This window comes from Heloderma suspectum, chromosome 15 (genome assembly GCF_057233095.1).
Source record: "Heloderma suspectum isolate Gila_16-S chromosome 15, 16-S_ref, whole genome shotgun sequence".
Taxonomy (NCBI): Eukaryota; Metazoa; Chordata; class Lepidosauria; order Squamata; family Helodermatidae; genus Heloderma; species Heloderma suspectum.
This window is the reverse complement of record NC_139472.1, coordinates 1,595,099-1,619,051: the sequence shown is the minus strand read 5'-3', so window position 1 is coordinate 1,619,051 and position 23,953 is coordinate 1,595,099. Positions and strand designations below refer to the sequence as shown.

The 23,953-nt window shown below is 57.9% G+C and overlaps 1 protein-coding gene across 1 annotated transcript in view; it reads left to right on the top strand.

Moving 5' to 3' along the window:
• Positions 1-23,953, top strand: part of HSPG2 (heparan sulfate proteoglycan 2) — a 127,535-nt gene that overhangs the window by 32,785 nt on the left and 70,797 nt on the right. The window contains exons 3-17 of the mRNA XM_084822320.1: positions 157-292; positions 716-796; positions 9,296-9,405; positions 10,150-10,208; positions 10,644-10,804; positions 15,558-15,683; positions 15,814-15,942; positions 17,808-18,074; positions 18,260-18,379; positions 19,194-19,325; positions 20,322-20,466; positions 20,560-20,711; positions 21,614-21,760; positions 22,324-22,487; positions 23,673-23,852. Coding sequence (XP_084678446.1) covers positions 157-292; positions 716-796; positions 9,296-9,405; positions 10,150-10,208; positions 10,644-10,804; positions 15,558-15,683; positions 15,814-15,942; positions 17,808-18,074; positions 18,260-18,379; positions 19,194-19,325; positions 20,322-20,466; positions 20,560-20,711; positions 21,614-21,760; positions 22,324-22,487; positions 23,673-23,852 — 2,109 coding nt within the window. The remainder of the gene's footprint in view (positions 1-156; positions 293-715; positions 797-9,295; positions 9,406-10,149; positions 10,209-10,643; positions 10,805-15,557; positions 15,684-15,813; positions 15,943-17,807; positions 18,075-18,259; positions 18,380-19,193; positions 19,326-20,321; positions 20,467-20,559; positions 20,712-21,613; positions 21,761-22,323; positions 22,488-23,672; positions 23,853-23,953) is intronic.

The following is a 23,953-nucleotide window of genomic DNA, read 5'->3' as shown; positions in this document are numbered from 1 at the left end:
GGGGCTGCGAGGGGGGATGCAGAAGGAATGCAGAGGCAGCGCCATGCTCTGGAAGGGGAGTGGCATTGTCCGGGGGTGGGTCTGGGGGCAGACACGTCTCTGCCCTGCGGCGGGAGCCCTTCTCCCCACCAACCTCTGCTCTACTTTCCACGGCAGGCGGCTCACACCTCCAGACGACCGGATGAGGCCTCTTTCCCGGAAGACACCGAATCGGAGGCAGTGCGCCGGCACTGGAGGAGCTACGCCGACCTTTCTGATGATGAGGATCTACTGGCTGATGAGGCGTCTGGAGGTGCGGGGTGACATGGGGCTGGGGGGCCGGGGGAATGTCCCTCTTGCTCCTTAGCTGGAGTCCTGGGCCGGGCTGCGGAAGGTAGGCCTTCCCACGACGCACGGCTCTGGCCCGCTGGAGACCTCCATGGTGCTGGCGTTCCACAAACCCGCAAAACGGCTCCTAGACCGCTATTTGAGGATGGGGAAATCCCCCCCTGCACTGAGCCATTGGAAGGGAGTCCCAGTCCGCTGGGAGCGTCAGACAGCTCCCTCCCTGCTCCTTCTCTGGGTTTGCTTGCAGGTGGGTTGCACTGGGCCGGAGCAGACCTTCCCTTTCAGGAGTTGTGGTTCCAGGCCTTGGCCTTTGCAGGCTGCGAGCCATCGCTTGTACCTCGCCACTCTTTGTGTTGATGCTCACGGCGCCTCTTGGTTTTCCCTTCAGATGGCTATGGAAGTGGTGAGAATGGCAGCGGGACGGTCTTTGCCAAGCCTCCCCTCGTAGGAACGCCCCTCCTCCCCACAGGTAAGAGGAAAGCTGAGCCCTGGTTGAGAGGTGGAGCGCACGCCTCACGGGCAGAGGGCCCCGGGTTTGATCGACGGCATCCCCAGTCCCAAAGCTCAAGCAGAAAGGTGGGGGATGTAATGCAGCAATGGAGCCTGTGCTTTGCACACAGAAGGCCTTAGGGTCAGTTCCGGGCATATCTCCAGCTAAAAGGATCTTGGGTAGCAGGGCTCCGAAAGAGCTCCTGTCCCCCCAGTCAAACTCCCTGAAGAGGTGCTGCCAGTCAGAGGCGTACCCAGACTTTTGGGGCTGATGAGCATATTTGGAATTTTGAGCGAGTGCCATGGGTGCGCTCACAAAATGGCAGCCATGGTAGGGCAGGGCTTGCCCATTCATAAAACGGCTGCCATGGTGGGCGTAGCCAGTCACAAAACATTTCCCAGAAGACAAAGTAGGGCTGCTAAAAGAAAAGTAACTTGCCTGAGAACCGAAGTACAAAGCAGATGTGTGGTCTGAGCTCTAAAGTGCAAACCAACCGCTCTTTGGAACCCAAATAACGATGGCTCTAGGGGGCGGCACGTCACTTTACAGCATGCCAGCTGCCCGGTCAATTCTTTTTTAATGTTAAGGAATAAAAGACAGGTGTCTGCGGGCACATTAGTGCCCCATGGGCGCCGCGTTGGAAACCCCATGTTGGAAACCAGTGCTGCCTCTCGGCAGAGGGTCGCTTCCACTGACAGAGCCCCAGCTCCCCCGTGGAGCCCCTGCTTTGCATGTTGAATGTCCCAGAGAGCCCCTTTGCCTCGCCAGCAATGCTGGGCTGGAGGAACTGGTGCTCCAGCTCGGAATGAGGCAGGCATGATGAGGAGGGCATGTGGAAGGCCCCCCGCAGCTCCAGTTAGCAGAGTTAAGACAGACCCTTCTCTGCCGGAAGCCCTGGAGAGCTGCTGCGGCCAGTCAGCACCGACAGTGCTGCGCTAGAGGGACGGCGAGGCCGGCCCAGTTGAAGGCAGCTTCCGGTGCCTCATCCCCCACGCCTTGCTCCTCCGCTCCTTTGGGAGCCGGCCAGTGGCGGGGCGTGTGGCTTGCCGAATTGTGCCACTGAGGACGGCCTTTCTGAGCTGCGGACAGCTGAGGCCGGGGGAGTGTCGCAGAGCCTCCGGCCAGATGTGTCTCCACCAGCTCCGGCCAGATCTCAACCCGAGCAGGCTGTGGGGGCGCTTCTGGGACACGCCGAGGCCTGCCTGCCTGCCTGGAGCACGCCCACATCAGAGGGGCCATGAGAAGGGTGGCCCCACCATGCTGAGATGAGAAGCCCCCTCTCCGGCCCCTTTCTGAGACCTGCTCCAGCAGATGCGTCTCTGGCTCATCCCTGGCCTAGCCATCGGCTCCTGAGACTAGGAGAGCAGCAGTTCCGCCCTGTCTTGATCCGCTCCTTGGCCTTTTTAAAGCCAACAGGATAGGAGATGCTCAACAGGCCACATTTTGCTTCCTGGCTTAGGTTGGTGTAAAAGCAGGGGCGCTTTCCCGTTGCATGGAGCAGCCCCTCTGCTCAGGAGCAGAGCTGCTGGGCTGACAGCAAGTATCCCTACTACCAAAAAAACGAAGGAGCCTGGGGGTTGTAGTCCCTTAGAGGACAGGCTGCTGCTCAGTGGCAGAGCCCTGCTTGGCACATGGAAGGTCCCAGGTTCAATCTCCAGCAGTTAAAAAAGGGTCAGGTAGCAGGAGACGGAGAAGACGCTGCCCCGTGCGTGCGCACCTCCTCTTTCTCCTCCTGAGGCCTTGGAGAGCATCATTCCAGAATCCCAGCCCCTCCGCAGAAAAAAATAGCAGTGCCACTCAAAGGGGTCTGAGGCTGGCTTAAAACTGTAGCATAGGTGGCCCTGATCCTGGGGGTACTTAGCACTCCGGTGGAGGAAGCACCCACATCTGCTGCCCTACAGGCCCCTCGTAACCTTGCATGCTTCAGGGGCGAGACCTGGAATGGGGAAAAGTCGCAGAAGGAGGCAGGCTAGGGAGGGACCCGTGATCAGCTCTGCCCTCAGAACCAGCAGGAGAACTGGAAAGCACCCCCTCGCCATCCTGGCACTCTCCTGCCCCACCTCGTAGCTTGTGCACTCGCTGTGGCTCCTGACCTCCCGCCAGCCTTGTTTCCATGCATTGCCTCCCACTCCTCACCATTCTTTCACTTGCTTCCCAAGCTGTGTCTGAGCAGATTTATTTCTTCTCTTTCATTTATTCCCTTTATCCTGCTCCTCAGCCAAAAAAGGCTTCCAGGAGTGGCTTAGACACGGTCCACAAAGACAAGGCAGTCCCTCCCACAGGCTCGCAGTCTAAAAAGACACGGCATGCAAGGAAAACGGGACGGGAGGGAAGAGGGGGGAGAAACGAAGTGGCCTTCCCACAGGGGTGGAGCTCTGCTTCCCCTTCCATCCGCCTCCGTGCAGCCGGCGGAAGCCAGGCGGGGAGGGGGCGCTCTTCCTTCCCCCCAACTTGCAACAATGCCGGCACAGCAGGCTGCCTCTTGGCTCCGCTTCTGGATGCGCCGTTGGAGCTCCAGAGGCCCGGCGCCAGGCAGTGCATCTCCCTAAACGCAGCGCAGCTCCCTTGGCTTCCCAAAGGTGCCCCCCTCAGGCTTTGTTGTGTTGTGGGGGGGGGCAGTGTGTCATGTTCGTTGGACGCAGCCCGCCCACCCTCCTTGCGCTGCCTCGGCCTGCTGTGGAACACACGTGTGTGGGCGCATGCCTGATTTCCAGGGATCCCATCCCATATTTGGACATTTCGGTCGGGAACCCCAGACCTGCCCTGCTCCCACAAGGCATCCCGAGGGGAGGCGGGGCTGCGCGGGCGAGTCCCTTGTGCTCCGGCTGGAGACGGCTTGCGGCTTGTTCGCTTGTTCGTATCTGCATGGCAGGGAAGCTCCCCGGATGGGGATGGGACCCTGCCCAGGGGACTCCAGTTCCGCGCCCTGCAGGACCTCCTCTGACTACAGAGCCCTTGATGGCTACGTCCCCTCGGGCCCCCCGTGGGCCTCGGCCCCTTCCCCACAGCCATCAGACACCCTCGTGCGCGCCCCCCGCCAGCCTGTCCGACAATAAGCCAGGTCGAGCGGCGACCCAGTCTGGAAGAGCGAGGGGCGTCTGCGCCATTCCTTTCAGCCTCAGGGACTGTGGGCTACGCAGCCACTTCTATTCCAAGCTGGAAATGCTGGACGCCCATGCCTTTCCCGCTGCCGGGGAGCTGTTCGTGTCTCTCTGTCTCTGTGTGTCTGCATGTGGGACACGATCCTCTCGCAGGCAAGCCTGGATCAGGAGAATCCAAAGGCAGTGGAGCCGGGTGGTGGGGGAGCAGGCCCGGGGCTGCCATCGGGGCTGCGGGCCGCTCCCTGGGCAGACCACACGCAGCAGCAGAGGGCTGGTGGGGGTGGGAGGGAGCCTCTGGGGCATGTGCCGCGGAGGGAGAGGGAGTGCTGAGGGGCGTCGGCGGGGGCCAGAATCTGGGGGGGGCTTCTGGATGGGGGGCTCCTAGCACCACCCATCTCAAGGCGTGGTGGAGCGATCCCGGTTTTCTGTCCTTAATGGATTGTCCAGGGTAGGAAAAAGGACAAAAGAAAGTAGGGGAAAGACAGGGGAGGGTTACCGGTCCAGGACACCCACTCCCTGTAACATTCCGTGAAGGAGGTGGGGGGGAGCAGATTAAACGTCTCACCCGGAAGCCCCCTTGGTGTTTCTTTACTCCGCTCCCTCTCTTTGTCCCTCCCTCACATCTGCGGTTGGACACCACACCTGTCTCAATAACTAAACCTTTCCTTCCTTCCTTCCTTCCTTCCTTCCTTCCTTCCTTCCTTCTCCACTCTTCTCTCTTCTTTCTTTTATCTTCTCTGTTTTCTATTATGTTTTCTCTTCTCTTTTCCCTTCTTCTCTTTTCTTTCTTCTTTTCTCGTTTTGCCTTTTCTCCATTTTCTCTTTTTTTCTCCTTTCTCTCTTCTCTTTTCTCCTTTCTCTTTTCTCTTTTCTCTTTTCTCTCTCCTCTTTTCTCTTTTCTCTTTTCTTCGCTTTTTTCTTCTTTCTTCTTTCTCCTCTTTTATCTTTACTCTCTTTTCTTCTCTTTTCTCTTCTCTTTACTCTCTTCTCTTCTCTTCTCCTCTTCTCTTTACTCTCTTCTCTCTTTTCTTCTCTTTTCTCTTTACTCTCTTCTCTCCTATTCTCTTTTCTTCTCTCTTCTCTTTTCTTTTCTCTGCAGACCTTCCTCCTCCTTCTCCTGTGGGGGTTCCTGCCCCTGCAAGCATAACCGACTCCAAGACAGATGATGAATCTCCGCTCAGTAAGTGACCAGCCACCTCCACCCCGGTGTGTGAGCTTCAGGCAGGGAAGGGCAGATGCTGCGCTAAGAGCACTCCCCACCCTCATTGTCAAGAGCGATGGTTGTGGGCAGAAGTGTGAGTTGTCCCAAGAGCCGCTTTTGAGGCGAAGAAATAGATCCACGTTGAAAAGGATACTGTGCTAAACAACGTTGCCAGCAGCCGATGAAATGGGCAGTGGTGCCCTTGCCTGAACTCTAGACTTAATGGTCTTACAGCAGGGAGGGGAGGGGGATCTTTTGATGGCAATGTGTATTATTGCTGCTCTTTCTGCTGAGTGGGGCCGTGGACCGCTGCCCCAAAGGCCTACCCGCACAGCACCACTGGCTACAGAACAGGAGGGCTTCGGTCCTACCCACAAGGATGGACTGGCAGTGCTTCAGAAACGGGCCTCATTGAGGGCCACTTGTTAGCCTAGAGCAGGGGTCTTGAAGCTTGGGCCCTGGGTCCAAATCCGTCCCTCTGGGGTTTCCCAAACAGCCACGCCCCTTCCCCCGCCATCATTTCGAGGTTTCCCAGCTTTTGCATGTTTCGTCCTTCGTTGAAGTGCCTCTCTTAAGGCGGTTAGTGTCAGTAAGAGCTTTAGGGGCAACCCTACACGCGTTCAGGCAGACAAAACGTCCTACAACTCCCAGAATTCCCCAGCCACCATGGCTGGCTGGGGAATTCTGGGAGTGGTAGGGCCTTTCCCCCCTAAATATGCATAGGACGGCACCTGCCCCTTTTGCTCTCGGCCCCGCCTGCCCCTGGAATGCAGCCCCTGAGGGCTTCTCTGAAGTGGGATGCGGCCCTCGGGCTAAAAGGGGGGTGACGACCCTGGGCTAGAGCATGCGCGGGCACGCTCGACTGATCAGCCACCCCCCCAAGCCGGCTCTTGCCCTCGGAGGGTGGCTAGCAGCTTACATTCCGCAACGCCGCGTGGCTTCCTGGCTGCCGCATGACTCGGCGACTTGGCTGGTGCCCCGTTGGGTTTGTGCCTGCCTGCCCACAAGGATTGTGCAAGATTTGGAGCGTATAAAGGGGCCTTTGGGGCCAATGAGAGGGAGGCTGGGGCCATCTTGGCGCTTCTCACCCACCGGAGAATTCTTTGGTGGAAGCAAAGGGGTCGCCGAAAGGGAGTTTCCGTGACGCGGGGTGATCGGCGCCCCTCAGTTCCCGCATTCAGACACACACCGGTGCGCTGCAGCGAGGGGGGCTGGGGCCGGAGCGGCTGACTCAGCCAGCAGGAAGGAGGCCGGGGGCCCTTTGCTCATTGTTCTTTGCAGCACAAAGCCGTTTTCCAGCTCGCCCCCCCCCCCCGGGCTGCAGTGAGCCCAAGACGCAGAGCGAGGGCTCCTTAAAAGGAGCCAAAGGCCGAGCGCTGCTTCTTACGGCTGGAGCAACTGCCTCGGAGGCAGGGCCAGTGATCGGCAGAGGGACTTGCGGGGAGGGGTGGAGGGGAGGCCCGCCTGGGCTGGCAGCCTCTCTCCAGGGTACAGGCCAATAAATCTGCCTGCCTTTCCGGTCGGCCCTGGCTTGCTGTGCCAGCCTCTCCCCTCACGGCCGCCGGCTCCCTCTTCCCGGGCCTAGGAGGGTCTCGCCCCGCTCGACCCCTTGTGCTGCCCCCTTGGGGCGCCCTCCACTGCCGCCGGGCTCTGTGTGCGTGCATGTTTTGCAGTGCCGCGGCCTCTTTCCAGGCCTTGCGGCTGAGGCCGCCTCTCCTCCCGAGTCCACATCTGGCGCTCCAGATGTGCACCGGGCCTCTCCCAGCCTTGGCACCAGGCAAGCAGAGCTGTGGTGAAATCAGCCTTGACAGAACCCAGGAAGGCGGCTGAGCGAGGGACCCCTCCCTCCATCTGCCTGCCCCCACTCTGCCTCCTCATCGCTTGACCTACGTGAATGGGCTCAGGTAGCCCCCCCCAAACCAAAAAGCTGCAGGGGCTCCAACCTGCCTACCTTGCCCCCAAATTCCAGCTGTGTGTGTCGCAGCTCCCTCAGTGGAGAGGGAATGGCACTCTGCATGTGATCAGAGGGAGCCCTGTTTTGATTGTTAACTCACATGTTCTGGAATCGAGGCTTCTGCCACTAAACATGACCGATTCGGGGGCTAAATTAATCCCTGGGGTTGGTGCTGACTGTGGAACCCCCAAAGACAAGAGAGGGGCTGCAGAACCCAGACCAAAGGGCTTGGGGGTTTCCCTCCCTCCTCACAGGAGACTGTGTGTGGGGCAGGGGACACAGGCCGTGGGGCGAGAGAGAGGGAGAACCCTCCCTTCTCCATCTCCTCTGCACCACAGCCTGCCCCCCAGACGGCCCAGGCACTAGAAAGAGCGGCTTGATCCCAGGGGCGTGGCACATTCTTTGGGGGTGACTCTGCAGGCGGGTGGGGCCCTAAGGCAGCTCTGCCAGATCGCAGTAGGCCGTGGGGCCTCTGAATGGGTCCTTTGTGTGGGTCGGACAACAAGGGCCCCTGTTTGAACAGGCTGCGTTGCGGAGGGTTGGGCGTCCTGGCATCTCTTCCTCGGTTGCTGTCCTAGAGTGTGGGCCATAGGAGTGGGGAGAAGAACAGGAGTGGGGGGAGGGTTTGCCCCTGCGAGGCGTTGATGGTATTCCTTACCCAGCATAGCCCCTGGGGGGGTGCGGGGGGAATATTCAGGCAGAGAGAGTATTTGCACCCACCTCTCCAAGGCTGGCTCTGCAGGTTCCTCGGACCTGGCCGAGATGTGTCCCCTGGATCTGGGGGTCCCTCTGAGGTGCACAGAGTGAGGCCAGCACATCGACGTCTCAAGACGTTGCCCCCAGCAGAGCTTTGCATGTCCAAAAGCCTTGCTTGAGAGCTCCAGTAGAGACCAACAGCCCCAGAGCCCCAAACGTAGGCTTCGCTCTTTGCCAGGGACGTGCCTTCCGGCATTGGTCAACTCCCGCATGTTCTCCATCTATAAAATGGGTGTACAACTGGCCTGCCTTGCAGGGTTGCTGTGTGGCAAGGGACAAGAATGGCCAGAAGCTCCTCTGAGTGAAGCAGCCGCGTCTTCCCCTCCCACACGGGGCTGGGCTGGCGAGTGCGTGACACAGGCATGGCTTTGGGCCCCCTCCCACCGCCAAGGCACCCGGAGCACTGCAGATATTGACACCCTCTCCCCTCGAAGTGGCCGGCATGTTGACCAGCATCGCAGCTGGGCCTGGAAGCTGCCGCTGGCCAGGAATCCTGGCACAAAGCCTGTGTGAAACCTGGGGGTGTGGAAGCAAAAAAATCCGGTGCCTTTTGCTTCCACTTCTGCCTGCTCCCACCCCCTCCCGGGAGGAGACGGCCTCAGATGACAGCCTGGGAGCTGCGTTCCTCTCTGAGGGAAGGGGGTTCGGCCCAGTCTCTTTGTCATCGCCCCCTCCCCATCTAGGAAGGGGGGGCTGGGTTTGTGAGTGTGTGTGTGGGGGACCGGGGAAAGAGTGTCCCATTATTTCTCCATCTGGGGTGGGGTGAGCTGAGTGGCATATTTAGGTCCACACGCACACAGGCCGGCAAAGCTCCCTTCATCCAACACTTGGAAGCCCTGCGTGCGCGCACGGACACGCCACCTCCCGTGCCAGCAGTCGGCGCTGCGCGCAGGAAATGAGCAAAGCCGCTTGCATGTGTCTCTGTGTGTGTCCAAGCAAAGCGGGTGCTGGGTTTTGAAGGGCACCGATTCAGCTGAACTTACTCCTTCTTTGCGCTGATTCATTGGGTCGACCCTTGGCCCACTAGCTCAGTGCGCACTTTGGTGGGGATTCTTCTCTACCTGTGGACATAAAGAAGGCGCTAAGGCCTTCAGCGGGGCGGCCCATCGGCGCCAACTCCAAGGTGGTGAAGCCTCCCTATGTGGGTTGTCCCAGCGCTACCACCGCATGCGGAAGATCACCCTTCACAGGGCACCCCGCTTCTCCTAACACCAAAGTGGGGAGCACACCCCACATAGGGTATCCCACTGTTCACTTCTGATGCCACCATCAGTCTATACCCCGTTATTTAGTATACCCATTTTTCCTAAGGCAGCTTGTCCTTAGGAGCAAGGCAGGCCAGAGGTGTGAGTATGCTACCCCGAGGTATGAAATATCTAGGCTGGGGGAGGCACCTGTGCTGGGCGGATGAGCTGTGCGCCGCCTGCCGTGGCCCTGACCCTTCTTCTTCCTTGCCTTCCTTCCAGTCTACTTCCGGGCCCTGGTGAATTTCACAAAGTCCATTGACTACAGCCCGCACCTGGACGATGTCAACTCAGAGGAGTTCCGGGACGTCTCCGAAGCGGTGGTAGACACGGTGAGCCCCGTTTCGCTCCAGCCGCAGGCACCAACCAGGCACAGGATCCTGTTCCTCCTAGTGGACTTGTCAAGCCCTACAGTGCTTTCTGGGTGTTGAAGATCGCAGGGAACACCTTCTCCCATTCGGCTCCCTTGCCCCAGCATTTTAAAATCTGCTGCTGCGGGCTCCATCCTGTTGGAGTTGAGATTCTCATCTATCAGGAACAGGGCCTTTTCTGTGGTGGTCCTAGTGTGATGTCACACGCTCCCCAGAGAAACCCACCTCTGTTCTTCCTGGATCTCCTTTTGCAGATGGTCTGAAAATACATCGATCCTGTCTTTTGTTCCGGAAATACATGGAGATTTCTCTCTGCTTCGAACATAGTGTTTTCCCTGTTTAAATGTAATCCGTTTTATAACTAAAGTAACAAGTGATTATTTTTGTGAACTGCCTTCTTCGTAAAAATCTTTGGAGAAAGGCAGTTTAGAAATATTGCAGATAGAGAAACAGAGAAATAATTAACCACGGCAGCTGCCCCTTACAATGAGATAATAGGGGTCTCGTTGCTTGGGAATTGGTCCATCGTGGCATGGGGTGCAAAAGAGTCCTTCCTTCCCTGCCTCCAGGAACGTATGAGCTGCAAACTCTTGAGTTTTCCAGAGGCTTATAGCCGTGAGGACATGGACAGAGAGGTTCTCTCTACCCCGTCTGCAGCAGAGGGCTGCCCGAGGCCTCTTCTCTGATACGTTTTTCTCTCCCCAGCTGGAGTCTGAATACTACAAAATCCCTGGTGAACAGGTGGTCAGTGTGGCCTTCATCAAGTGAGTCTGGGTGTTGATTTTCCTGTTGGGGTGGCAGCGGGACGGCCAGAATTCGAGACTTTTTTCCTTTAGGGGCTTCTCTTGCAGACAGAAACTCGGACTGGGTGGGAGGTGTGAGATTCCAGGAGCGAGCAGTGTAGAGCGGCCGGATGTGGAGAAAGATCAGGAGCCCCATGCAATATGACTCCGGCCTTGGGGTTAGAACGGGGGTGCAGATCCTGTGGCTCACGGGCCAAAAAGGCTCAGATGTTCTAGGACCCTGACAGTGCCCCACGAGGCTGGGGGGCGGGGTGGGGGGTTCTCACTCCATGCAGGGGCTTCATTCCCTTCAGTACACGACATACGTGGGGCTCTGTCTGCATTGGGCGTGTCTGTCTGTCAGTACTATTGTACCTCCTTTTGGGGGGCATTCACTGCCATTTCTCCCCCCCCCAGGGAGGTCGATGGCTACATCTTTGTGGAGCTGGACGTGGGCTCCGAGGGAAACGTGGACGAAGGGCAGATCCGCGAGGTGCTCTTCTCGGTCATCGAGAGCGGCTCCATCGCCTCCTATGTCACGTCCACGGGGGGCTTCCAGTTCCGGCGACTGGGAGCAGGTAACCAACTGAGCCAGACTAGAATGACCCCGTGTGCTTGTGTGGGAGGGGTGGTTCATTGCGGGGCGCAGGGTTCTGCCCCCATGTCTGCTGCTAACTCTCTATTTGCTTCCAGCCCAAACCCCGCCACCCCCTGTTTCATTGGTGTCTCCAGGTGAGTGTGGAGTTGGAGCAGTGCAAAGGGACCTGGAGTCGGAACAGTGCAAAGGGACAGGGAGAGAGAAGTTGAGGGGGGAGCCTCTCTTTCCAAACACCTCATCTTCCTTGTCCAAGGGACGGGCTATAGCTCAGTGGCGGAGCCCCTGCTTTGCATGGGGAAGGTCCCAGGTTCAATCCCCAGCATCTCCAGGTATCAAGATCCAGGATCACTGATAGGTTATGCCTTAACTGATTGGCTGCACTCTTAGGGGAGAGGCTGTAGCTCAGTGGTAGAGCCCACTTTTTACATTTAAAAGGTCCCAAGTTCGATCCCTAGCATCTCCAGGTAGGGCTGGGAAAGAGCCCTGTCTGAAACCCTGGAGAGCCAATACCGCTCAGTGTAGGCCAGGAGTAGGTCCTGTTTTGGACTACAGTTCCGACCAACCCCAGCCAGCATGGTGAGGGATTTATGGGAGCTGTAGTCCAAAACATCTGGAGGGTACCAGGTTGTCTATCCCAGTTGTAGACAATACTGAGGTAGAGGAACCAGCAGTAGAAGGCAGCTTCCTTTGTTCCTGTAGTTCAGAAGCATGAGGACTGGAATCTTGCTTTCTCTTTAGGGGACGGCCCATACCTCAGGGCAGGGAACCTGCTTTGCATGCAGAACATCCCAGGTTCAATTCCTGACATCTTTCAATAGGGATGGGAAGAATCCTGCTTAAAACCCTGGAGAACCATGGCTCCCAATCAGTGTTGACAACTCTGGGCTCGATGGGGCAAGGGCCCGACTCAGAGCAAGGCAGCGTCCGACGTCCTTGTGAATCTGGCTGCCAGGGCATCCTCCCCCCAGCATCCGTCACCACACGCACGCACACCAGGCGCCTCCTTGGCTCCGTTCCCTGGCAGCTCCCTGGGAGCCCGGCCGGAAGAAACAAGAGCCTGTGCAGGGCCCGTTCCTGCTCCAGGGCTCGGGTTTCACCATCTGCAGGCTCCGGGCAGCCTGGCCGCACCAATTTACAACGGGGAGGCGTTGGAGTGACCCTCTGCCGCCCACCATTCCCCATGCGCCTTTGCTGCGTTAAGGGCGGCGGAAGAGCCCACGGTGGGGCCTGCCGAGCCCAGCGGCAGCCTCGCCCTCCCGAGGCTCAGCCACGGGCAGTGAGCGCTTCAAGCTCAAGCAGGCGGGCATTTTTGCCCTCTTTGGCCTTCAGCCTCACCCACCACAGGGGTGATGCCCTGAGGGTTTCTCTTGGTTGGACTTTGGCCCCTGGGCTGAAAGAGGCCCAGGCCTCTCTTCACCCGTTGTTTGCCCCCGGCCTCTGATCTTCAAAGGTAGGCTGCCTTTGTACATGGAGGCTTTACGCCTCACCACAGTGGCTAATAATTGATCAAAAAGAGCCCTGCTGGAACGGATGTCACAAGCTTTGCTAATCCAGCATCCTGCTTCCCGCAGTAGCCAGGTAGACGTCTGCAAGCAGGACAGCAGTTGAACAGCCCTCTCCCTCTGCACTGCCCCTGGACGTGGAGGTTCCACTGAGTTACTATGGCTAAAAGGCACTGGCACGTCTCCTCCTTGTCCTCCCTTAGGAATCTGTCCAGTCCCTTTTAAAAGCCATCTAAGCCAGTCGCTGCCTCCACACCTTGTGGCAGGGAGTTCCACAGGTCAGCCCAGCTGTGTGCGAAGAATGGCTTCCTTTTGCCTGTCCTGAATCCCCTGCCAGCCTGTTTTCAGTGAGCAGCTCCCGCCGAGTCCTAGCAAGAGAGGGAGGGAAACTATCTCCACACACAGGGCGTAGGTCTTAGCAGGCCGCCCATTTGCACATGCGTGCACGGGGCCGGCATCAGCCACGGCCGCCTGTCCCCCTGCTGTGCACACAGCCCCTCATGGGAGGGGGGCTCCAGGTCTCCTTGCACCGGTCTGCTTGTGCCAGGTGTGTGCGTGTGAGCCTTTCCTGCGATGCGTGCCGTTCCTGGACCCCCACTGGGGCTCTCGCCTGGCCGGGCCCGATGGAGCTCGCCGTTGCCATGTGCTGCTTCCTGCTGCTCCTGAGCTTGGTGGCCCCGTGGAGTGCCGCTGCCGGGCCGTGCGCACTTGTGCAGGGGAACCTGGGCTGAGTGGAGCGTCTTCTGCCCGGCAGCTGGGGAGTGTTGGCAGGCGATCTCCGTGGCCAAAGGCCAGGGCTTATCCTGCACTGGCCCCCTCTGAACGGACGTGTGGGCTTGGCCCTGCCCCAGCGGAGAGAGCTGGAAGAGAGGCGATCTCGCTTCCTGGTCCATCTGGACGGGGCGACTGTGAGGCCAAGGGCGGGCAGGTCCAGGAGGAGTGTGCCGAGCACCCCCCGGCCCCTCGCCGGCTAAGCTGGGGCAAGGGGCCTGCTTGGGGTGCTTCCCCCTGCCTGGAAACTCCCTGCCCGTTGGCCCCTTGCTTTGTCCAGGAAACAAGCCCTGCCCATTCTGTGGTCTGTCTGTCTGTCTGTCTGTTTTTGCATTTAATTAGGCCCCCAAGGCGACTTCCAGTTAAAAAATTTCAACCACTGAAAAGCCTTACAAATGTATTTGAAAAAACTTCACAAAACAATTTGAAAACTTTAAAATCTGAAAACTTTAAAACAGCGCCAACAGCAGAAATTGAGAGCTAAGGAGTGCAGAACTAAGAGATTCAAAATAAAAGTTTTAACAGCCTGCCAAAACCTGGAGAAAGAAGGGGGCAGCCTAACTTCCTTCCGGAGAGAGTTCCACAGCTGGGGGGCTGGCACAGAGAAGACCCTGTCCTGTGTTCCCACCAACTTAACCTCTCTCAGTCACATCTTGTGGTTTTGCCCTGATCCCACAGCACTGAGCAAGAGTTGAAAGCAAGCCAATTGCAACAGAGTTGGAGTGCATCTTGAAAAGGACTTGAGCATCACAAAGCAGAAAGAGAGCCTACCCTGGGGGGCTGGCATGTGTGTGTACATGTGTGTGTGTGGGGGAGTTTCCTCTTGCTGTGCTTGGCTTGCGCTTGCAGCCCCTAACCGTGTGCTGTGGGTTTTTGGAATGTGCCTGACCCCAAACAAAGTGTGGCAGAGGTTTTCGCTTCCTTGGACTTCAGTAGCCGCCTGGGGCTCACGGGCTCATGTTTTGGGGAGGGGGCAAAGGCAGAGAGGGGAGGCAGAATTGCCCCATTCTTGAGCCTGTGTTTAATCACAGTGGAATGCATCCCCCCCCCCACTGCTTAGTTTGGGTGAAACATGGAAAGCTTTGTGCAAGAGGGGCTGAAGCTCCATGGTCGAGGCCTCGCTTTGCATGCAGAAGGTTCGATCCCCGGCACCTCCAGTTAAAAATTCTGGGTTGGACGCAATGGCGAAGACCCATCCTGCCTGAGTGCGCTGTGCTGGACTACCATCCTTCCCCAACCTGGTGCCCTCCAGATGTGTTGCACTACGTGTCCCAGAACAACCCCCCCGAGCCCCGACCTGTGCGCCGCGGGCTTTTGGAGTGTGTTGGACCGCAGTGGCTGGCCGGAGGGCTCTGGGAGTTGCCGCCCAACACATCCGCAGGGTCTCGGGTTGCGTAAGGCTGGGCTAACAGTCTGACTTCATCTGAAGTCGCATCTGATGGTGCGGAGAACTTGGGGGAAGAGGCGGCTGGCAAATCCTGCCGGCCAGTATGTCACCTGTAGGGTTAAAATTGTGGCCATCCGGGCCGACGACTCCCGGGGCCTCCATCTGCATCCTACCGGATCCCGAGGGACTGGCGAACGAGCAGTGCCGTGTTCCTTGTCCGTGGCTTGCTAGGCACGATGGGGTTCTTGGGCAAGGGCTGAGCGAGCAGCCGTCTCCATCAGCAGCGGGAGGCCAACCCCACCTGATTCAGAGCTGGGCTGGGCAAACCAAGCCGAGGAAAGGAACTCGGTCACTTCCGAGACGGATTCCGAACCCATTTCGGACCCCACTGCGCTCTCCGTTACGTGGTTGCTACAGTGGCAGAAGCAGGGGCGGGGCGGGGGGAGAAAGAGGTGTCCCTGATGCCACCGAGCAGCGCTGCAACCAGTTATGTGAGCGGGGGGGGGGGGGGAATTAGACCTGGTTCATACAACACGACAAGCCAGAGTATGGGTTGAGTGTTGGTTATTGTTGAACTGTGGGTTGTTCTTGAATCGTGGATTGTTGTGTGGACCCAGGTGCGCTAGCAAACCATGATTTGTCAACCATGAACAGGCCACAGTTCATAACCCAACAACAAACCATGAATTCTTTTTGTGGCTTCTCCATGGTTAACAACCCATGGTTTGTTAGTGCAGCCGGGTTCACACAACACAACAACCACGATTCAACAACAGCCCACACTCAGCCCGTACTCTAGCTTGTTGTGTGGTGTGAACCCAGCTGTAGAGTCTCGGCCAGAGGAGACTTAGACAGAGGGGTGGAATGGCCCAGCGCGCTTTCTGAGTGTGCTACGCTCATGCTTTGAACTGGATCGTTAGGAAGGTTCGGTGTCATCCATCATCCTCGATGTGGGGAGTTTGCCGGGGTGCAGAGGGAGGGCCTTCCCAACCAGTTCCGCCTGTGCGTATACACACACAGACACACACTGCCTCGCCCTGTGCAGCGGCCCTGATCCTGAGCTCTGCTTTTAGTGCCCCCAGAAATACGCGCCTGCACCGCTGACGAGTTCTCTTGCCGGAGCGGGGAGTGCGTGCCCAGGGAGTTCCTCTGTGACCGCCGACCAGACTGCAGGGACATGTCGGATGAGCTGGACTGTGGTGAGTGCTGGGGGCTGAATGGGGTGGCGTTGGAAGGCGGTGGAGAATTTGGAGGTAGCCAGCGTCTCTCTTCACCCCCCCACATTTGGGATTCGGCCTCACTTCTCTCCTCTCACCCCACCCCATGAAGACGTGACACCCCACCTCCGTGAGTGTGCCAACGAGGAGTTTGCCTGTGACAGCGGGCAGTGCGTGCACCTGGCATACCGCTGCGATGGACACCCTGACTGCGAGGACGCCTCCGATGAGGACGGCTGTGGTGAGATGCGGGAGAGGGCAGCCTCCGCAGCTGCAGGGCTGAGCCTCTTGCGGCCAGAGGGCCGCATTCCATTCTGGAGAAGCCCTTGGGGGCCGCACTGCGGTGGTGGGCGGCATGTTATAGCTGAACGCTCTCCCTGCCAGTAACCCAGCCTTAGGAGAGGCATTTCAACCTTTTAGAAAGGGGGGGTAGGTTCAAAAGCTAGGAAACCCCCAAACGATCTGTGGTTGGGGGGAAGGGGTGGGGCCAGAGGCAGGGGCGTATCCTTCTGGGGAACCTGGAGGGCTGGACTGGGACCTCTGCTACAGAGGAACTGCTCCCCTGCTATACCGGAGGTGTTGCCCCCCCCCCCTTTAATTTTTCTGTCCCTCTTGTGGGCAGTGTCCCTGGTTTCCCTTGGAGCCTCACGACAGCCCTGTGAGGTAGGTTAGGCTAAGAGAGAAAGAGAGACTGGGCCAGGGTCCCGAGTGAGTTCTGTTGCTGAGTGGGGACATGAACCCCACTCCAAGTGCCACGGTCTGTCCACTTCACAGCAGGGCCGTGTGTTTTCCTGCCCGGAGCTGCCTCTCGCCTGGGCGTTCTGGCTGGGGATCAGGCACTCTTTCAGAAACACCTCCCTGGTCACATCATGGGGAGTGTTGGGGGGGGCAGAGCTGTATTTCTCCAGAGCCAGGAGGCCGCAGGGGCGGGGGGACGACATGCTGAACTCTCTGGTTCTGCTTTGGACTTGATGGTCTTATAGGCCCCCTCCAACCCTACTATTCTGTTCTGTGATTCGGACATCCTGGGGCACGTCCTGCCTTCCCATTTTTGGGTTTGGTCACTTCTTGTGAGCCCCTTTCTAGGGAGCCTGATCATTTGGCCCTCTTGTGCCTTCTGCATCCCTCCCCCCAGTCAGTCCTCAGTAAGGGGCAGGCTCCAGGCCGTTGTAGTCCAGGGCGGGTGGGGGAGCAGGGCGTCTTTTCATGTGTGCCACAAGCAGCTACATGGTCCAAAACAGGCAAGGCTGGCTTGCTTACTTGTTTGCTTTCCTACATTTACATACGCCTCCACATCTAAACAGATTCCAGAGTGGTGAACAATAATAGACAGAAAGATAAAAAGAATAAAACTCCATCTTCAAAAAAATTGTTTTTAAAAAGGAAACACCAGTAAAAACCGTGGCTGGTCAATCAAGGAAAGCTTCTTGAAATAAAGATGTTTTCAGGAGGGTATTTTTATCTTGCTCCTCAACCAAAGAGGCTCCCAAAGCAGCTCACGTATAATCCGTTCAACAAGGCAGCCCCTGCCCGCAGGTGTACAGTCTAAGAAGACACGACACAAGGGAGAAGGGATGGGGAGGGAAGAGAAAAAAGCAAGGGGTCGTCCAGCAGGGCTGGTGGAATGGCTGTGCTTCCCCTTCCCATCTCCCTCAGTACAGCCTTGCTGGAATCTGGGTGAGCCCCGGCACCACAAACAAGTAACAAAAGGGGCCAGAGAGAGGTGCATAGCAAAAAGGTGGCGGGTGTCAAGATCTGAGGCAGCAATCTGGAAAAGAGAGGAGAGCCGCGTAGGCAGTGCCCCATGCCGACCTGCTCAGGCTGCAGCGCAAACTCTGAAGCTGGGGTTTAATAGTGCCTGGTGGGCAGGGATTGGCCCTTGGGGTCAGCTGATGGAATGTTTGGGCCGCCCGGACCACAGCTGAGATGTCACCTTTTGGGCCTCGGAGTGCGATCTGCCTGGCTTATGGTTGGCACAAAACTGTAGGGGTTTGGTGCCGGTGGCTGCTGGGAGCCCTGGCTCCAGATGCCGCTGGTGTCTCGCAACCCATCACCTCCAGGCCCGATTGCTGCCACTAGCCTCCTGTCCTCTTTGCTTGCTCTCAGAACACGCTGCAATCCCTCCACGGGGGAGCGCCGTCCCCCCGCGGCCAGTCACCACCCGCATCCCTGCCAGCACATCCCCGGTGACCACCCGCCGAGCACCGGTCACTCCGCCTCCTCGGGCCGTCACCCCCAAGCCATCGCTGTCCCCAGAGGTGCGCCCCTGCCGGAAAGACGAGGCTGTCTGCTCCAACAAGCAGTGCATCCCCCGGGACTACCTGTGCGACGGCGAGAGGGACTGCCGGGACGGCAGCGATGAGCTGAACTGCGGTGAGTCCCCGGTGTGGCTGCACCAGAGCAGCGAGGCTGCCCCAGCCGGGAAGACAGCTAGAGGCAGGCCGGGGCTCTCTCTCGGCTGGCGCTGCCATCCCTCCAGCCCAAGGGGAGGGTGGCGGACCACGCCAAGGGCCCGCAAGAGGAGCCAGAGGGTCAACGCTCTCTGCTCTCCTGGACAGGCACCCCTTTCCCTTGCGAACCCAACGAGTTCAAGTGCCGGAATGGGCACTGCGCCCTCAAGCTCTGGCGGTGCGACGGGGACAACGACTGCACGGACGGCTCTGACGAGATCAATTGCCGTAAGCCTTTGGCGTGCTGGCACAGGGGAGGGAGGGAAGTGAGGGCGGAGGGACGAGTGGAGCGACAGCCGGCCGGCCTGCCGGTTTGCAGGCGCCTGGGATTCCAGGGCTCCTGCAGGTCTGTATGAGCCCCAGTGTGGGTAGTTGGCACACCCTGCGGCTGCTCGGACTCGGATGGAAGTAGCTCCAGGAGTTTGCAGTGTGACAGAATGCCAGAGGCAAGAGAGGAGGGGTGTAGGACCTCTGCCCTGGGGGACAAATCTTGCCTTCTGGAATTCCCCAGAAGGCCCCACTCTCTTTCGCCCTACCACCGATCTTTCTTTCTTTCTTTCTTTCTTTCTTTCTTTCTTTCTTTCTTTCTTTCTTTCTTTCTTTATAATAAATACTTTTATACAGCTTAATATATTAAAATCCCTAAGTGGTTCACACTGAAATACAATATTTGGTGAATGTGTGATGAATTTATGTTTGATGGATTCCTGGATTTTGACCGTTCTTTTCCCCTTTCTCAAAGGCTGAAATGCCTTTTCTAAGTCTTAGTTATCCGCAGGAAGAGCTGTAAGCCAAAATGTGCTGGTATTTTTCGCTCTGCCCTGTTGCCTTTGGCCCCGCCCACCAGTGGCATGCAGCCCCCAAGAGCTTCTCTGAAGCGGAATGCAGCCCTCTGGCTGAGAGAGGTTCTGCACCCCCGCAAAAGAGTCTGAGCCCCTGCGCCACCATGAGTGGAAACTGGAAGGGGGAGGCACAGCTCTGAAGGAAGAGGGGGGCGACTTTTGTGTTGATGCCGCTCATGCTCCTTTCCCCCCCACCCCAGCCACGAAAGCCCCCGGGGACACCTGTGGCCCGGAGCAGTTCGTCTGCGTGTCCACCCGCACCTGCATTCCAGCCAGCTACCAGTGCGACGAGGAGACCGACTGTCCAGATCGCTCAGACGAGATCGGATGCGGTGAGTGGGACGGGGACCAGCAGGGGCCTGTGGATGTGGAAAGATGCGGGGGGGCAGGGTTGGGGGGGAAATCTGTCTGTCTCAGCTTCTAGAACTTCCAAGTTCGTTCTCTCCCATTTCCACATCAGTTCACACAATGTTCAGTTAGAGTCAGTGCCAAAAGGCATGCACATTTTTGTACCCGTTTCTTCCCGTGTACGCGTTTTTGTATGCACTGCTGCTAGTGTGTGCATTCTGGTACGCATTTCTCCTAATATATACATTAGCAAAATGGCTGTAACTCAGGGTAGAGCTTCTGCTTTGCCTGCAGAAGGGTCAGGTTCAGTCCCCAGCAGCATCTCCAGGTAGGGCTGAAAAAATTCCTGCCTGAAACCCCGGAGAGCTGCTGCTGCCAGTCAGTGTCAACAGTATTGGGCTAGATGGACCCGGGGTCTGGCTCAGTACAAGGCAGCTTCCTGTGTTCCTAAAGCGCATGGAAAAACTCATACATTAGCAGACGTGTACATATACTTTTGTGCGCAGTTCATCTACTGTAAGCATTTTTGTGTACGCTTTTTGAGCTGAGAACCGCACTGCAAAATTTGGGAAACTATGAAAGCTGAAGGATAATTACATTCTGGTTTACATCTTAATTTGGGAAATGCAAATTAGGTTGGTTTGTATTAAAATGCAAAGCAAATCAATCCCCTCTCTGCTCCATCTCTAGGGCAGAGCTAGGTCCCCACCCCGCCTGTAGCTTAACTGGCGGGGCCAGGGGTCGAACCTCGGCTCTTCTTCAAGCAAAATGTCGCTGCGCCGTGCGCCCTTATCAAAGCCAAGGGCTGCTGTGGCATCACGTGGCAATGATTCCCATAGTCTTATGGTGCCCTGAGCAGAGAAGAGCTGTTCCCTTTAGCCTGGTGCAGTTCAGTTTTACCTTTTGTATTTCATGTGTGTGTGTGTGAGAGAGAGAGAGAGAATGCCGTTTTCCTTCTTTTCCCCCTTCCTCTCTCCCAGTCCCTCCGCAGGTGATCACCCCCCCTGAGGAGTCCATCCATGTTGCCCCTGGAGTGACAGTCCGCTTCACCTGTGTGGCCGTTGGAGTTCCCACACCCATCATCACCTGGAGGCTCAACTGGGGTCACATCCCCAGCAGCCCCAGGTAAGCCACTGGTCCAGGCGTGCCCTCCCCCTCTCCCCTCCCCACCCAGCCACCCTGGGGCTTGGGACGCTGACTCCCCCCTCCGCCCCACAGGGTGTCCATCACCAGCGAGGACGGCCGGGGGACGCTGGTCATCAAGGACGTGAAGGAGGCCGACCAGGGGGCCTACACCTGCGAGGCCATCAATGCCCGGGGCATGGTGTTTGGCATCCCGGATGGCGTCTTGAGCCTCACACCTGGTCGAGGTGAGCTTGCGGGGGCGGGGGGGAGGAGGTGGAGGGTCATGAATGTAGTTCAGGGACTCCATAGCTCATCAGTCTCTCCACTGGCACCTGGGTCTGTCTGTCTGTCTGTCTGTCTGTGTCAGATTTCCTGAATCTGGTCCCCACCACACATCTGGAGGGGACCAAGTTTTCCTGCATCTGCCTGCCTTATCAATCCATTTGCATCCTGTGTTTGTCTGTTGAAGGGTGGGCAACTTATGGCCCTCAGATATTGGCCTACACCTCCCATGGCCCCTTACCATTGGCTATGCTGACTAGGGCTGATGGGAGTTGTAGGCCAAAACATCTGGAGGGTCAGAAGTTGCCTGCCCCTGATCTGTCATTTCTGTCTGCGTCTTGCATCTTTCTTCCTGTGATATTTATATCCTGCCTTTTCTCTAAGTCGCTCAAGCCCTTCTTTTCCCCTCCCTGTGAGGTAGGCTAAGCTGAGAGAAAGAGAGTGCCTGGTGAGTATCACGGCAGAGCTGAGCTTTGGGGGTGCTGCCTCTCGGGGCTGCCAAGAAATTCAGGGCCAGACAGAATCTCAGAGACCCTAATTGGTAACCAAGACCATCTGGGGTGGTGCCCTGAGCATGTCTAGCGTCCATTTTTAAATCTCGCCTGAGAAACCGCGACAAACTCACTCTCACCTGCGGTTGCTGGAAAGGCTTGCACACGCTGGAGGCATCAAGACGAGGCTGGGCAGCCACCTGGCAGGGATGCTTGACTCGGACTCCTGCGTCGAGCAGAGGCTGGGCTCGAGGGCCTTGTAGGCCCCCTCCCGCCTTCTGGTCTGTGGTTCTGTTACTCTGCACCACTGCACAGTTGGTTGAGCCTTGGGGTGGCCTTGATCTCTGACCCCCTCTCTTCCACCCCACATGCAGGGCCTTGCTCCGAAGGGCACTTCCACGTCGAGGGGGCCGCCCAGTGCCTGCCCTGCTTCTGCTTCGGCGTCACCACGGCATGCCGTGGCACCAGCCGCCACCGCCACCACATACGCCTACGCTTCGACGTGCCTGACGACTTCAAAGGTAAGGTGGCGGGATCGGGGTGTGTGGAGGGGTGTTTGGTGGCCACAGTCGGGGCAAATCAGAATTTGGGGTGGGAGGCAGCTCAGGACACGTAGAGCTTTTCGGCAAAGAAACATCTGAATACGTATGAACGCGTGATGCTGAGTCAAACGGTTGGCCCGTCTAAGTGAGGCTTGTCTACGCCACAGGTGGGCAGAAAGTAGATCTCCAGCTGTTTTGGACTTCGGCTCCCAGCATTTCTGACCCTTGGCCATGCTAGCTTGGAATGATGGGAATTGCAGCCCAACACATCTAGAGGGCACGAGGTTGGGGGAGTCTGGTCCACATGGAGCGGCAGCGTATCTCCAAGGTCGCCAGCGGAAAGGCATCTCCTTCTGGCCACTTGATCCTGGAGATGGCGGGGACTGAACCAGGGACCTCAGCACCCGCTGAGGTTCAGGCAGGGCAGTGTGAAGCACTCGGAAGCGCAGCAGGGCCTCTCAGCGCAGACAAAGTGCCTTCCTGGCGGAGCCCTGGCAAAGCTCCCCCCTCCCTGTGTTGCTTCCCTGTCCCTGTCCCTCCAGGGGTTGACGTGACGGCGCCTTCGCAGCCCGGAACGCCCCCGCTGTCCTCGACGCAGCTCCAGATCGACCCCGGCTTGCAGGAGTTCCAGCTAGTCGACCTCTCCCGCCGTTTCCTGGCCCACGACTCATTCTGGACGCTCCCCAGGCAGTTCCTTGGGAACAAGGTGAGGAGGAGCGATGCTGGAACACACGGGGAGGCTGGGAAGAGGTTGTGTCTCAGCTGCGCCTGGGCCCGCTGCGTCTCTGCCCTGGTCTCTTCCTGAGGCCGCTTCCCACGCTGCCGTCCTACTGGGATCTGGACCCCCTGACCCTGGGCATCAGCGAGTGCTGACTGTTGTACTTGTCGTTCCTGGCATTTGTATCCTGCCCTTCAAAAAGCAACCACCCAACATCCCCAGGCCGGCTTCGAACAAAATAATCCCAGACGGCAATTAGGGTCTGCAAATCATAGGAGCTTTAGGGCAGCCTTTCCCAACTTGGTGCCCTACAGATGTTTTGGAGGATGACTCCCAGAATTCCTGACCATTGATCCTGCTGGCTGGGGTGGATGGGAGTTGTAGTCCTAAATGTTTGGGGGGCACCAGGTTAGGAAGACTGCTGTGGTTGATGGGTCTATTGATTACATTTGCACAGAGGTAAAAACCATGGTTCTGAAGCAAGATGAGCCCTTCGTTTATTTTTAGAGAACATGCTCACGTCATCTCAGAAGAGGCACCCTTCCCTATGTGGGAAGAGAGAGGGAGACGGGATTTGCCTCCTTAGCCACCTGCAGTTATTTTTAAGAACTTGCATTTAAAATAACTTCCTTTAAAAGTGTTTAGTTTTGAAATCAATTGATCCAGCTCGGGCTTCCCCGACCTGGTCCTGTCCAGAGGTGTTGGACTGTAACTCTCATCATCCTCAGCCAGCATGGCCAGTGATGGGAGTTGCAGTCCAACACATCTGGAGGGAGCACCAGGTTGGAGAAGGCTGATCCTAATGGATCAATTGCTTGTGCGTTGCGGTCTTAACCCGAATAACAACGCATACAAATGGAGAGCTGCAAAACAGGTGGAAAGGGCAGCGTAAAACCAGCAGCAGAGAGGAACAGCTCGCGCCATCGAAGGTCTGGGGTAATGGTCTCCAGACAAGCGCCAGGCGAGTCCACCGACAGGGGGCCACCGCCAGCCTTCCTCTGGTTTCCCCTCGCAGCCCAGATGGCGGGGGTCTCCGGTGATGACTGTAGCGCACAGGCAGGCTCGCGTGGAGAGGGGCGGAGGAGGATGCCTCTTGTTGGCCCGCCTGAATGGTGCTGACCGCAGGCGAGAGGGCAACTCTGATCTCCGCCTCCTCCCATGCTTTGCTTGCAGCTGGACTCCTACGGCGGCTACCTCCAGTTCAAGGTGCGCTACGGCCTGGCGCGGGGCCAGTCGGAGCCCGTGCAAAAACCCAACGTCGTCATTGTGGGCAACGGGCAGAAACTCCTCTACCGGGTGCAGGTGCCCACACAGCCGTCAGTGGTGAACCAGCGCCAGGTCCATTTCAGCGAGGTGAGTGCAGCCAGATGGGGAGGGGGCGGCATGTCCCTCCAAGGCCTGCTGACGCTGAAGCCTCTTCCATGGGGGTGAGGGACAGGGTCCCTGGAGACCCC